This window comes from Petromyzon marinus, chromosome 14 (assembly GCF_048934315.1).
Source record: "Petromyzon marinus isolate PM22_M1 ecotype Great Lakes invasive population chromosome 14, UKy_Petmar_22M1.pri1.0, whole genome shotgun sequence".
Lineage (NCBI taxonomy): Eukaryota > Metazoa > Chordata > Hyperoartia > Petromyzontiformes > Petromyzontidae > Petromyzon > Petromyzon marinus.
Window position 1 is genome coordinate 11,869,354 of NC_133680.1, and position 14,639 is coordinate 11,883,992.

The following is a 14,639-nucleotide window of genomic DNA, read 5'->3' on the forward strand; positions in this document are numbered from 1 at the left end:
ACCTCGCCCTGGGAAAGACCACGGGAAAATAAGAATGTAACTAATTCGAAGGGCACTTCAATAGGCTACCGATCCACTAATCTCACGCATACATCAGAGGGTACAACATTGTTTACGTCCTGCACAAAAAAAGAGTTGCTAAGATGGAAATGAAACTAAAACATTTTAATCCACAGAGGTAAAACTTTTCTGAAATAAGTGACAAAGCAATCACGTAAACAAACATAGTTCATCTTAGAACAATCTAAAACACTATTAATCTAAACTATGTTTTTCTTTACCAGGTAAGGCCCACGGAGCTCCATAGCTCTTTTTCAGAAGCGACCTGACCACAAATGATAGCTCAACGAAGTAGTTCATCATGTGGAAATGTATAGCAGCCAAACACTCCAAAACTCATATTCATGTTTATAAATGTGGAGGGGAAAACCGGAGGACCCAGAGAAAAATCGACGCGACCACAGGGAGAGACACATGCAAACTCCAAATATACAGCAGGTGTTAGGGTCGGGATCGAACCCACGACCTCCTGTACATCAGGCGAGGTAGTCAACATCTCGTCACTGTGGCACCCCAATCAGTCAAAGGAGATGCGGCTGAGACTCGGTACAACTCGCTACAACGCGGTACAACTCGCTACAACGTGGTGCAACTCGCTACAACGCGGTGCAACACGCAGTGCAACTCGCTACAACTTGGTGCAATTCGCTACAACTTGGTGCAACTCGGCACAACGCGGTGCAACTCGGTACAACTTGGTGCGACTCGGTACAACGCGGTACAACGCGGTGCAACTCGGTACAGCAACACAGTATGATGCGGTATAACAACGCGGTACAACGCAGTACAACAACGTGGTACATCTGACACCCGGGTTTCATGATGGGCGGCTGCTATCGGAACGGGAAGGCAGTGCTACCGGGCTCGGTGTTTGCGAGCTTCTCGGCAGCCACGTCGCCGCGCTTCGCCGCAATTCAGATGAATCGCAACCGGCGCACGACAGCGCTCACAAAAATCTCACACACACACACACAAAAAAAGCAATTTTTCTCACCAAAAAAAAAAGAGAAATGAATTGCGTTTTGATGACTCCAATATCACTTGCGCGAATCAAGTACATTCGCGCAAGCCGCAGACTCTGGAGCAACAATGACAGCACCTCCGGTACAGAAAGGGGCCAGCGAGATGGCAGGTGTGGATTTTAAGTGATTTATGAGCAACATATATATATTCCTTAGCCAAGCAGTATGCTTGCTCGAGTGTGAGCATGAGGGGAACTTCAAAATCATTTATCACAAAACATTTAGCTATTTAATCAGTTTAGCGCACACACACACACAAAACTGCTGACAATGCGCGCGCAACTTCTTATTCACGCAAGGTAATGTGTTCACCGTTAAATTACGGGAGCAAGTTTAAGTTTATTTCACCGTAGCAATTTTTTTTTTAAATGAAAAACACTAAACCCATTATTGCAGTGACAACATGCTTTACAGCTTGTTGAAACTCATTACGCAAGGTACGCGACCTTTGGAGCCAATTATTTACGTCACATTTATATTTTTTGGCGCTGAAGAATATTTCTAAAAGTTTGTTATTTTTAGTTTTGTTAAATAATTGCTCGGAGATGCGCATGCAAATGCATCGTTCGGTAATGCCGAATTGGCAACAGTGCACACTCAACAATTAAAATAACACAACAAATTTACTACGATGAGCCCAGAGTGTGTCTGTGTGTCCTGCACGTGACGTCACTCCACGTCGACCAGCCCCCCCCCCTCATTAATAATCATGAACAGGTTCCGTCCTCGACATGGACCCCCCCCCCTCATTAATAATAATTAGTGGCTGACGTCACTCCACATGGGGGGGGGGGGGGGGGGCGAGGCGCCTCCTCCCCCCTCCTCGGCGTCAACTCACAACCCTCACTACAAAGGCAGAACCCTCACGGCATCACGCGATCTCCGTAACGCTGTTGTTGAGACATAGAAGTAAATAGGAGGTCATGATGAACAAGGGATTTTAACCTTTAAATGAAATAAGTCTGTGTCATCGCGGCCTTACAAATTGCACACGAACTGATTGATGCAATATCAATATCACGTCGCAGTCTGATTTTCGCTTGCAAGTTTCAGATTTGCTGAAATATATCCGTCCTTGGACGGGCAAAAGGCTAGTGAATCTATAATGCTGCGAGAAACTTAAATAAATAAATAAACATAAAAGGAAATGTGTCAGGATATCGCACATTTATGTGCTATTAAAGAGAAGGGGCATTGTCTGAAACGTCGCCGGTTATATATTTCCGTCTTAAGGCCACAGTATTATTGAAGAATGAGTTGAATTTTTATTCATTTTACCTACACAACCGCTTTCATCTCTCCCGCATTTATTCTGCAATCGCCGGCCGTTTATCTTCGCGTGCACGCGCGCCACCGATAGCTCGCGAAGCTAACCAATTAATACCACCCCAGTCCGTGAATGCATTCATAGCTCCCTGATAATCGCCTTAGCAAAGGACCTCCTCACTGGGCGTGGGAGCGAGTAATCGGGGCCGGGTTAATGGGCCCTGCGGGGAGAGGGAGGCAGGGGGGCACGCACCTCCAGCTCGATGCGGTTGAACTCGTCGAAGCACGCCCACGCTCCGCACTGTGCCAGCCCCTTGAAGAACTTGCCCATGGCCCTGTAGTCCAGCCCGTCGGAGCAGTTGAACACGACGCACTGCGGCCAACGCACGGGGGCATACCGCACACACGGGCCGCCAAGTCAGCGCGGGAAAAACGGCGTGTAAAAGGTGCGGCCCTGCGGTTGCTCGCTCTCACACCGCTGCTGGTGGGAGGGCTTCCACTAGACCAGCGCGTGACCAACTGCCATCTCCCGGGCCGCATGCGGCCCTTTGATCCACCACATGCGGCGCTATCGAGGGGGCATAACGCAGAACATGCTGGTATCGCAGTGCCAAAGAATAATGTACGTCTCCCACGCTGTGCGAAAAACTTGGTCTGTCATAGGTTTGTCCACCCATACACTAGACGATGGTCTCGAGACGCTCGTAGAGGAGCACTTTCCAACCTGCGATCCGCAGACCAATGGTACCCCGCAAAGACGTGGGAAGCGATCTGTGAAACTGCTGCAGATCCCTCGGTTGACTGTCCATCCCTTCCAGTCAGCCAGCAAAACTTTATATCTTTTGTGGAGCCCTGTCTCTCTCCACCTTTCTCTTGCCTTCTCTGTGCTGTATAATTGCAATGTCTCGCTTTGCAACGTTTTCTATGTATCTATTCTATCATCCATTCCTGTCCGCTCTTCTACCTGTCTCTCTATATTCCTCGTCTCCCGTTACTGTATCTCACCCACTTCCCTCCCCCTATCTCTCTCCATGTTTCTCTCTCTCACCTCGCATTCTCTTTATTCATAACCTCTCCCCTTCCCATCTCAGTATATCTCGACGCTCTCTAATCCTCCCTCCCACTGCTGGTCACTTTCCCTCGATCTCCTCTTTCTGTTTTGCTCTCTCTTTCCTCTCCATTTCATGGCCGTTCCCTCTGTCTCCACCCCTATTCCCTCTATTCCAATTTGTCTCTCCTTACCTAACCTCCCTCCTCTCTCCCTTCCCTCAATCCCCTCTCTCCTCCATTACATCAGCGCGATTCATGAACCCGGCTCAACGCTGTGGGATGGCGGATGATTGTCATCGTGCAGGTGTGCGCGGCAACGTCACTATGCACACACGCACTTGGCCGTTCACCAGACAGGCAGACAGGAATCCAGGCAGGCAGACAGGAATCCAGGCAGGCAGACAGGAATCCAGGCAGGAATCCAGCCAGAAAATAGATTTCTTATATAGTATGAAATACCTTCGTTTTTACGAAATGATGGCCTACGATGAATGTTTAAAGATTGGGAACCACTGCTCGAGAGGGTATTTGACCTACTCTTTCATGCTCCCCAGACGTCATCAAAGAGATGGGAGTACCCACGCTTTATTTAACAACCCTCCAATTGAATCGTGATTTGAAGCTTTCGTGACTGCAGGAATCCATGCTCTTTGGTTCTTTCGGTAAAGTCACGTGGGTAGAAATAAAGTAAAACAAATCACGACGTTTCGATCGCAACACAAGCGACCTTCATCAGGTGGCACCGAAACAGCAGGACAACCGCTGACACAGGAGTAAGAGCTGCTGACAACAAGAGTTTATAAAGGGTTGTGGTGGGCCCAACCCAAAGGTAAGTGGGCAAAGCTAGAAAAGGAAGAAAGGGGGGGGGGCAATTGACTGCACGTGAACCCATTCACACTGCTGGGTGGGCCAGAGACGGGGCAAGGGGGTTAATAAACCTGCAGCATTGTTTAAACTGCCCCACTCGGAGATTTAAATGAACCGGCGACCCATGTATTCCAAGCCCAGTGTGTTGTGTCTATATGTCGATCTTATTTCGCGCCATACATAGCCAACCGTGCTAATCAGAGGTGCTGAGGAAGGACAACAAACTAAACCCAAAAATCCGCTCTTCAAGAAATTAGTTTTTGATCAAGATTTAAAAGTTCTAGTGGCTTAACCATGACACCACTGTGGTGGCAGCATCCAGCATGGCAAATGGCAGGAAGACGCGATCGGAATGAATGTGGCTCAGGAGCACGACAATTAGCGTTGACATCAACGCAGCAGAGCTCATTGAACAGCGAGGCTGACATCAACACAACCCTGCTACACCACAGTGGCCAATCGTACATACAAGCTTATGCAGGATTTCAGCTCCACTGTGTATGCGTATGTGTACTTGCACATACGCATATATACGCATATACAGCAGAGCTATATTCTAGATTTGAAGCTTTCGTGACTGCAAGGATTCATACTCTTTGGGTTTTTTTCGGTAAAGTCACGTAGATAGAAAAAACAATTATAACAAATAAAGTGAATACAAATAATAAACAAAAAAACACAAATGCAGATTGTAGCCTGGTTCTTAATCGTAGTGAGTGTACTGGCAGACTATAATGTAGACTGTAGCCTGGTTATTAAGTTTGGTGAGTGTACTGGCAGTCTTTGATGTAGACTGTAGCAATGGTTATTATGCTGGGTAAGTGTACTGGCAGTCTATAATGTAGACTGTAGCCTGGTTCTTAACCTCGGTGAGCATACTGGCAGTCTATAATGTAGAATGTAGCCTGGTTCTTAACCACGGTGAGTGTATTCGCAGTCTATAATGTAGACTGTAGCCTGGTTTTTAAGCTGGTGAGCATATTGGCAGTCTATGAAGTAGACTGTAGCAATGGTTATTAAACTGAGTGAGCGTACTGGCAGTATATAATGTAGATTGTAGCCTGGTTGATAAACGTTTAGAGATGGGCGTAGCCCAAGTGTGTCAGCAGCATGGGCGGGGCAGCTTATGTTAATGTAGAAGAAAGCAACGCCAACGCAGTGGGTCTACACCAATCAAAAAGGCCGCCAGGCAATTATTTGCACCTCGCTCCACATACCACCACTGCTGATGAGGAGGTTGACAAGAAAACACAAATAAAGTCATGACCCAAAGTGGTTGATGACATCTTTCCAATGATTGCTGAGTTTATAACCATCCTCTCGGTTTAAATTGTGTCTGTATATATGGATGGCTTCATGAACGAATCTTTTTTGATAGACAGTAGGCTTGAAAAGCACCATCATCTTAGAGAAATCAATTTCGTGAGAACCATCTGCATTAAAATAATGATCAGCCACGGCAGAAGTATTGGTCCTACCGTGTTTCAAATCTGCCTTATGCTCACAAACACGGTCCGAGACATGTCACTAAGTTTCCCCAATGTAACTGCTGCCGCATATACAGCTTAGTTTATAGACGCCAGGATATTGCATGTCAGGAATCTTGTCCTTCACAGATCGGATCAGATCACAAATTTTATGTACTGTGTTAAATCGGACCTGGATCTTGTGTTTATTCATGATTTTGGAAATCTTTTTGGTTACCCCTGCTATGTTTGGCAAGGTGATGGTTTTGATTGGATCTTCAGATGGCTCCTTCCTCACGGGTGGGGTGATGGCTTTGCGGATTGTGTAGTCAGAATATCCATTCGCCTTGAGAACTTGGTGTACGTGTTCGAGTTCGCTGGTTAGGTGTTCATGGTCGGAGATACATTGAGCTCTATGGTGTAGCGTTTTGATGAGGGAATTATTCTGGGATGGATGGTGGTGGGAATCAGGTTTTAGGTAGGCGTCAGTATGGGTTACTTTCCTGTAGACATAATGGCTCATTGAGCCATCTGGTCTCTTTTTTATTAGGACATCCAAGAAAGGTAGCAAGCCATCCTTTTCTACCCCCATGGTGAATTTGATGGCTGGGTGTATGGAATTGATGGGGTTGAGGAACTGGTTCAGAGCCGGTCGGCTATGTGGCCAGATGACAAACGTGTCATCCATGTACCTCTTCTACAAGGACGGGCATAGAGTGGATGCCTGGATGCAAATGATTGCCTGGCGGCCCTTTTGATTGGTGTAGACCCAATGCGTTGGCATTGGTTTCTCCTACATTAACATAAGCTGCCCCGCCCATGCTGCTAACACACTTGGGCTACGCCCATCTCTAAACCTTTTTAATCAGTTTGCCTTTAGAGGCTAACCCCCCTTTTCCTGATGACGACCGTTTGTGTTGCGATCGAAACGTCGTAGTTTTTAGTTATTTTCTTTGAACCTATCTACGTGACTTTACCAAAAGACCCAAGAATATGCATTGCTACAATCTACATTATAGACTGCCAGTACACTCACCAAACTTAATAACCAGGCTACAGTCTACATTATAGACTTCCAGTACGCTCACTCCAATTAAGTACCAGGCTACAGTCTACATTACTGTTTTTTGTTGTTTATTATTTTATTATGTTTCTTCTATCTACGTGACTTTACCGAAAAAAACAAAGAATATGAATTCCTGCAGTCACAAAAGTTTTAAGTCAAAATTCAGCAGAGCTATGTTCTTGCTCACAATCATGAAATGTGTATGACCTACGACCAAACAATTCTGAAAAAACCCAAATTCACCACATCTCAAAAGCTCCAAACAGTTGTGCCTGGTTCGTGGTTAGAAGGGAGGAGTTTTAGGCTTAGTGCAAAAACGAAACCTCGAATGTAACTATAAACTTTTTTTATTTTACCAGGTAAGGCCTACTGAGCTATGTAGTTCTGTTTCAGAAGCGACTTGGCCACAAATGATAGCCCAACGGAGTGGTTTATCACGTGAAAATTGGCAGCTCAATACTCTAAACGCACGTTGATTCTAAATGTGTAGGGGGAAACTGAAGGACCCGGGGACAAATCCACGCGGAGAAAAACACGCAAACACGTTAGTTAACACCCCTACTGTGCATCTCCTAATAAATAATTAGCCAGCATTAATAATGTCCCACACCTAACACAGGCCAGCATCGATCCCACTTGACCAGGATACTGGAAACGATAATTGACGTAATAAAACTTTAAGTGAGATTCGCACATGCACACGGTGTGTACACACGTGCGGTTCTATAATCATCGGTTCTTCATGTCTCTGCTGTTCCCAAATTGTGGAATGGTCTCACATTCCATTGTGTAATTCCACCCTCGTCTCTTCATAGATCTAGAGCGATGCAAGCCATATCTTTTCCATCGAATCCGAGGTTTTATTTAAAATTTCAATCACCCTGCCTGTGAACGTCCGAGATATATGTCCCACATACCTGATTTGCTAAAAAAAAAAACATTTATTCTCGAGCTCACAAACCTTTATTATGCAGCACGGCAGTGCAAATACCCGAAAAATAAAGTGACTCTGCCTCCCCACGAACTCCTCCCGCTGCTGCCGACCCATCAGTATGAATGGGTGCATCACAGTTAGTCGATTGGCAGGTCGAGTATGGTGGGGTAAAGTATGGGTACTCCCAGCTCTTTCAAGACGTCTTAGCAATGTAGAAGAGTAGACCAAAATATGCAGCAGAGGGGCTCTTTAGAGCACGGTTGGCTACGTACAGTGCGAAAGAAGTTCAACATACACATAACATATCCTCCTCTCAGCAGTGGCTTGGGTTGCGGTCATCCTTGTAAAAGAGCTGTTCTAGCACCATGGGCCTTACCAGTTCAAATACAAGTCTGAGTCTAAGCAATGCAATGCAGGGCTGTAACCTGAACCTTTACATCACATTTTTATATTCTTAGCTCTTTCGGTAAAGTCACGTTGAAGGGAAACAATAAAATAATAAAAAAAATATATAAACCAATAAAAAACAATATACTTTACATCACAGTCGCACACAACAATTATTCCATTCCTGCATTCACGTCTCTGCATTGAGATTGCTCGTCAGAGGGAATGGTCTCCATCCAATCAGGTGGGGCAGTGGCAGAGGGTGTGTGCGTAGCATCTTGCCTGCTTAGCCACGGCCTTAGCCAGATCCTTGCAGGTCTCTGTCTTGCCCGTTCCAGCTGGGCCCTCAGGCGCCCCTCCCAGGTTCAGCAGCAAGGCTCCCATGAGTGTCCTGCAAGCGTAGTCAAGCAGGCCACCCAACCCGCGCACGCACAGGCGCGGAGAATGACGGTTTACTGAGCGTCGCACAAAGCCCTTCGTCCTTTGCCATCCGCTGTGCACATTCGTTAATCTGCGTCTGAATAAATTGCGTACGTTTGGACGTATGTTGCGTGTGCATGTTGAACTTCTTTCACACTGTATGTAGCACAACCGCGCTCATCGGAGGTGCGGGATGTAAACTGGAGTTGGCATCCGTGGGAATGTAAAAAAAAAAGTTTCTAGCTTCATTGAACTAAGATGAAAATTAAATGCAATGATTGCATTGTGATAGTGGTATTTAAATTAATCCCGATGTTAGTGGGGCGTTGTGATGAAATGAATTAAGATGCTCGTGCTATTGTTCATTGCAGCAGTGTTCATCATGGTCCTCACAAAGAAGTATATCGGCAGGTTTTATGATGGATCTGGCAGTATGGTGCTGTGGTTCGAGCGATCAAGCCACAATTGGACAGAAGCAAGTTGAAAATCACAGTCAATGGTTAATTCCACACATTACTTCCCGATTTGAAGTTTTCGTGACTGCAAGGATCCATACTCTTTGGTTCTTTCGGTAAAGTCACGTAAACATTTTTTTTGTTGTTTTCAATTTTTTTTTTACCTACGTGACTTTACCGAAAGAACCAAAGAGTATACACCCATTGTCCTTCTGGGATTAATAAAATAAGAACCACTTTGTGGAAAGTCAGCAGTAGAGACATTAGCCCCCATCAAAGTAATGTGTAATTTCAACTGTTGCATAAAATAACAATAGCATTACAATAGAAATTGTTTACTAAATGGTTACATAAATAAAAATTTTATTGATAATGCTTACATTAGATGACTACAACAGCCGGTGTACCGGGAGCAACGGTGAGTGAGCGGTGTGACGACCGGCGTACCGGTATTGGGGGTGAGTAAACGGTGTGACGACCGGGGTACCGGTAGCAGTGGTGAGTCAGCGGTGTGACGACCGGTGTACCGGTATTCGGGGTGAGTGAGCGGTGTGACGACTGGCGTACCAGTGTTGGGGGTGAGTAAACGGTGTGACGACCGGCGTACCGGTATTAGGGGTGAGTGAGCGGTGTGACGACTGGCGTACCAGTGTTGGGGGTGAGTAAACGGTGTGACGACCGGCGTACCGGTATTCGGGGTGAGTGAGCGGTGTGACGACCGGCGTACCGGTATTGGGGGTGAGTAAACAGTGTGACGACCGGCGTACCGGTAGCAGTGGTGAGTGAGCGGTGTGACGACCGGCGTACCGGTAGCAGCGGTCCGTGAGTGGGGTGATGACGAGGCGGCCCGTGTTGCCCAGGTACTCGTATCCGTAGGGCACGCCGGTGGTCACCATGCACACGCGCGCGCCCCCCACCTCCCAGTAATAGCGCAGCTGAGCGATCCACGGGAACTCGGTGATGCCGCTCACACCGCCCTCGGCCAGCCTCGCCACCACGTCCCGAGCTGTCTCCCCGGGGCACAGATGCCGTCGTTGAGCAAGGAAAACACTCAGGCGCCGAACAATTCGACTCGGGATTTATCTACGTGGTATCGGCAATGCAGCTGCATATCACGGTGACGTACAAAGGGCGGCACATGTGCGTCACGAAGAAGAACCCAAAAAGGCGTGCAATACTTCATACGTGTATATATCTATATATATAAAAAAAATCATATGGAAGGGATATTGCAGATATAGGCAACAGTTATAATTCAGCAGAAAAGATTAAGGTCATGAGCGTAGACATCAATAGCGACAAGGAGTTGGCAGCACGGAGGGATGGGGGAAATTATCTCTAGAACAGAACAGAGGCATAGAAGCGCCCATTGAGTCGCAGATAAAGAGGGGGGGGGGGGGAGATTTATTTATCATCGCTTAAATAAAATATGATTCACTGACCAATAAGCTCTCTGGGCCGATGTCACAATTTGTTAAAAGAAAGAAAACCCTGGACCAATTGGTCAGTGGCCATGAACGTGATGTTAATTCAATGGTAAAGGAGACGTATTACCTGGTAGTTTCTTTCACAACATTGATGGATTGGAGAGTATTGTGAATACTCTTGTAACGTTGATTGATTGGACAGTATTGTAAATACCCTGGTAAGTCTCACTGAGTATTCAAGACTCTGGGTTGAGTGGACGTCCAATTGGGATCGAAACTCGTCACGTTTGTGACTCAAGCGGTGTGGCACGGCTTTGCCAGATTTGGCCATGCAATGCAAGTCCTCGGCAAGTCTCTTCATTTCGCATTATCAGCACAAACCTCCTTGTGATATTCTGACACATGTATCTTTTTGAGTCAGTTTGACTCGAGAGAAACTCCACAAACACCAGAGGAAAATGCTCAAATGATACAAATATTGCGGCAAAGTGGAATTTCTGTACTGCCTGCCAAGGGCCCACCTAGTTGCCTGGGCAACCAGGTGGGTTACCTCAAGCACATCACGATTCCATTCTCTGCATGTTCCATCAAAGCTCTCTAAAGTCACTCGATAACAATTTGTGGAAAGCTGTCAAGTTTTAGATTTGAGCAACTGCATTGATGCGTAATGGCTAGCACTTTCAAGAAAAATGTCTTCAAAATCAACTCAACAACAGATTGCACTATTTCGTAATTCGTCACAGAAACACCAGACACTGACATCATTAGTCTCATATAATGTGTCTCCGTGGTGAGCACAATGAACACTGGAATATTCACCCCCTGCAAGTGAACAGTAATATAAATTTATGTCATATCAATTATTTAACACGGTGAAAGCCTGCTACTAAAATATCTAATTTTCAAGGCAGACCTGCACAACGTGTTACATGGGATAAGGCCCGTTATTAATGTTCACAATTTAGTTGGGGGTGATTTGCAAAACTCGGCGTTGGACTGTCACTTGCACACAAATTATCTCATGATATTTCAAGTCCACTCTACAGCAAATTAATCGCTTTGTTAATTTATCTCAGAAATTGTATCACCGTCATTATCAGTGGCCTATCCACTGTTGGATGAAGGCCACTTGCATGCCATTGTCATCCCTTGTGATTCTGTGATCCCTCACAGTCAAGTCAGAGATTCTTCACTCTAGACTTATTCGCGGATTTCACTGCTTGGTAATTCCTCACAGAAATAACCAGAAACTGAGCCATTAGTCTGACACAAACCCAGATCAGTGGTGAACCCAATGAATCTCACTGCACATGACCTGATCACACCGCTCCACCTGCAGTGGTCTTCCACTCTTCCCTCTGGCATGCTGGAAAGAGCCTCATTCATTGGCCATCATCCCTGGCCAATCCCACTACCAAGTCAATGTGTGGTCTCTGATTTGCATTGTCCCTTATCCACGTTCTCCTCTGTGTCTATCAGCGTAATTCTGAGCATGCATCTCTCCTCATGTCTGTTTGCGCACTATCCAATTATTTTCCATTTGCTTTTTCAGTGTTCAGCTAAACTTGATAATAAAAAGCAACATAATCCGACAGAAGAGAGTGATCAGTGTATAGGCCCAGCTATGATATATGGATCAGACATGCATCAGGAACGGAATTTCTTTATCGGTAAAACCAGGCCCTGGGATGATTGAAAAATAAATAAACGACATCAATTCATCTCCCTGCATAAACATGTAAATATTCATGTTCTCCATCAGTCAAAACTGTCGACTGATCTTTAAGATTTTGTCAGCAGAGTCAGAATGTAAAAAAATTGTTGCTTGGTTGCCGGATGCTATTAATACGAGCACTCCATCTACAGAATGGGTCCCTAGTCAACAATAATAATTTTACCTGTTTCCTTTTGAAGTGGCAGCAAGTATAAAACAAAGACTGCATTGGCCAAGTAGGATCCTTTATACTGGTAGGAACCTGCTGGTTACACCAGCCCACAGGGGATTATTGTGTCCGTCCGTCCGTCATGCATCCAAAAATGGGAGGGGTGGGGCTGGGTGGAGAGGGGACGGTGGGGAGGGGCTGGGTGGAGAGGATGGGGCTGGGTGGGGGGTGGGAGGGGTGGGGCTGGGTGGGGAGGGGCTGGTCACCCCGTGGTGCCCTTATAAAACTCAACGTTTAACCTACTCACGCCGGCTTGTGCCCGCCCTCACAGTCGGGCATATTTGCGGAATACACCACGTGGTGCCGCCGTTGACCCTGGCCATTGACCGAGCAACCCAACGTTCCTACCAGCTCCCTCCACAGGAATGTGTTTTAAAACATGTCTTCAGACTTAGTTGGGGCAATGACATTTGTTCACAATATAGGAACAGATTTACTGCCACTTGCCATAAGAACAAGGAATGTACAACGCTGGCTCAAGGACAGGGACTAACACGGACTCACTATCGTTTTAGTGGTGACTTTTGACCTATCCTCTCATCATTCCATTTAAATAAAGATGGATTATTCTATTGACAGATAGCAAGAGAGAGGTCATGGTGTCAACATACAATTCCAAGCGTGGCTTATAGAAAAATCGCAAAATAATATATGCGAAGGCGACCGGGAGGCTCAGACATTTAGAGTGTAAAGATGGCATCGCTGCGAACCTTGGTTTGAGCCCAGGCAGAATTCCGTGATTAAACCAGGTTCTCAAGTGTTTTGAGTTCATGGTTTCAGCTCAATCACCAAAGACTGCACAGGAACCCACAATAAAATTGGGTACTGCGCCGAATTTTCCTGAATTCCATCCCTGTGAATAAATAAATATTGGTTTGACTACTATGTAATGGGCATTACTCTCTGTGGCTGAGAGGGTGGGAAAGTGCTGTAACCTACTATGTGCAGCGGAGGTCAGTTGAAGGAACCTCAAAGGCAGCTCTGCGATATTTGCTTCAGTGGATCGTTGTCTAACACGAAAGGTTGCACTGCACCTGACAAGATCCGAACGGATGCTGCATCTCTTGACCTGGTGCCGATCGCACAATCAGTTAACCTGGGCAGTGGAACCAACATGGACTCTGTCACCATTCAACAGAGTAAAAATACTGCATACGTTATATGTGCAGTGATGTAAAATGGTTCACTACGACGCGTAGCGGCTAAGTGCTGTAAAACAAGGTAACGTGGGTGCAAGAGGCTAGCACACCGTGCAGTACCATACAGTGGGTCACTAGGGGCGTGGTACCAGGTGCTAGGCTGATGAGTCCTACCGACAGAGTAAGGAATAGCAGCCACTCCGCCAGCGCAGCGAGTAATTGCCACATACTTGGTAACGGGGGAGCGTGGTGAGCGCTGCTGGTGGAGGGGGGAATGTGAGGACGAGTCACCCCGGCATCGGGTGAAGCACGTGATGGGTGGGAGGAAAAGGTGACCGAGGGGACACGAGAAGAGTAGCCGGGAACCTTCTGAAGAGTTCCTGGAGGGGGCGTGGTTAAGGGCGGAGCCTAGCAGGTGGCACGTGCAAGGTAGTCTGGAACCTTCAGGAATGTTCCAGAGGGGGGGCGTGGCCGGGGGGGGGGGGTGCGGCCGAGGGTGGAGCCAGGCCGTGCTGAGAGGGATAAAAGGGGAGCCCTGACTGCATATCGGGGCTGTCTGGAGGTGAAGTGGAACCCAAGTGCTACGTCTCCGTCTCCGACGTCGTGGGTCAGACAGCACGTTGGTGGTTCTGACCCGGTTATAGTTACCCCGTGTGCGCAAGGGATAGGTGTGTTATAGCCCCGCGTGTAACGAGTGTAAGAGTTAGGTGCATGGTAGTCCCATGTGTAAAGGTGTTACGTAGTGTAGAATAAACGTTGTTGCCTCCTAAATAGTGTCTCCGAAGTGACTCACTACATTTGTATAATGTAGTGGTTAACCTGAGTGCAGGTAGCTCACCAGCTGTAATCTTCTAAAATAAAGATCAATACTGAAGCTGATAAATATTCATGTTATTTATACATGTATATATCTACAATTGGTGATAACCCATTGAGAATCATTCAATGTATTCATGGAGCAGGTTGGCAGTACGGATAAAGCACTTGATACACAACTGGAAGGTCACGAGTTCAAATCTGGGTCAGGGATCAACAACCAATTATCTGTTTGGGGTTAATAAAACGAGTGCCACTTTGTTATGAAGACTTACGGGTCCTTGTCATAGGAGTATGGAATTTCTGCCACAAACGAAGGTG

General features: G+C 46.5%; 1 protein-coding gene across 4 annotated transcripts in view; it reads right to left on the reverse strand.

Moving 5' to 3' along the window:
• The window catches only part of LOC116942267 (dynein axonemal heavy chain 3-like), an 859,832-nt gene that overhangs the window by 312,279 nt on the left and 532,914 nt on the right, over window positions 1–14,639 (reverse strand). For all 4 annotated transcript variants that reach the window (XM_032953964.2, XM_032953963.2, XM_032953966.2 and 1 more), the window contains 3 exons: window positions 9,801–9,999; window positions 8,401–8,509; window positions 2,602–2,721 (listed from right to left, as the gene is read on the reverse strand). In XM_032953964.2, the coding sequence (XP_032809855.2) occupies window positions 2,602–2,721; window positions 8,401–8,509; window positions 9,801–9,999 (428 nt within the window). The remainder of the gene's footprint in view (window positions 1–2,601; window positions 2,722–8,400; window positions 8,510–9,800; window positions 10,000–14,639) is intronic.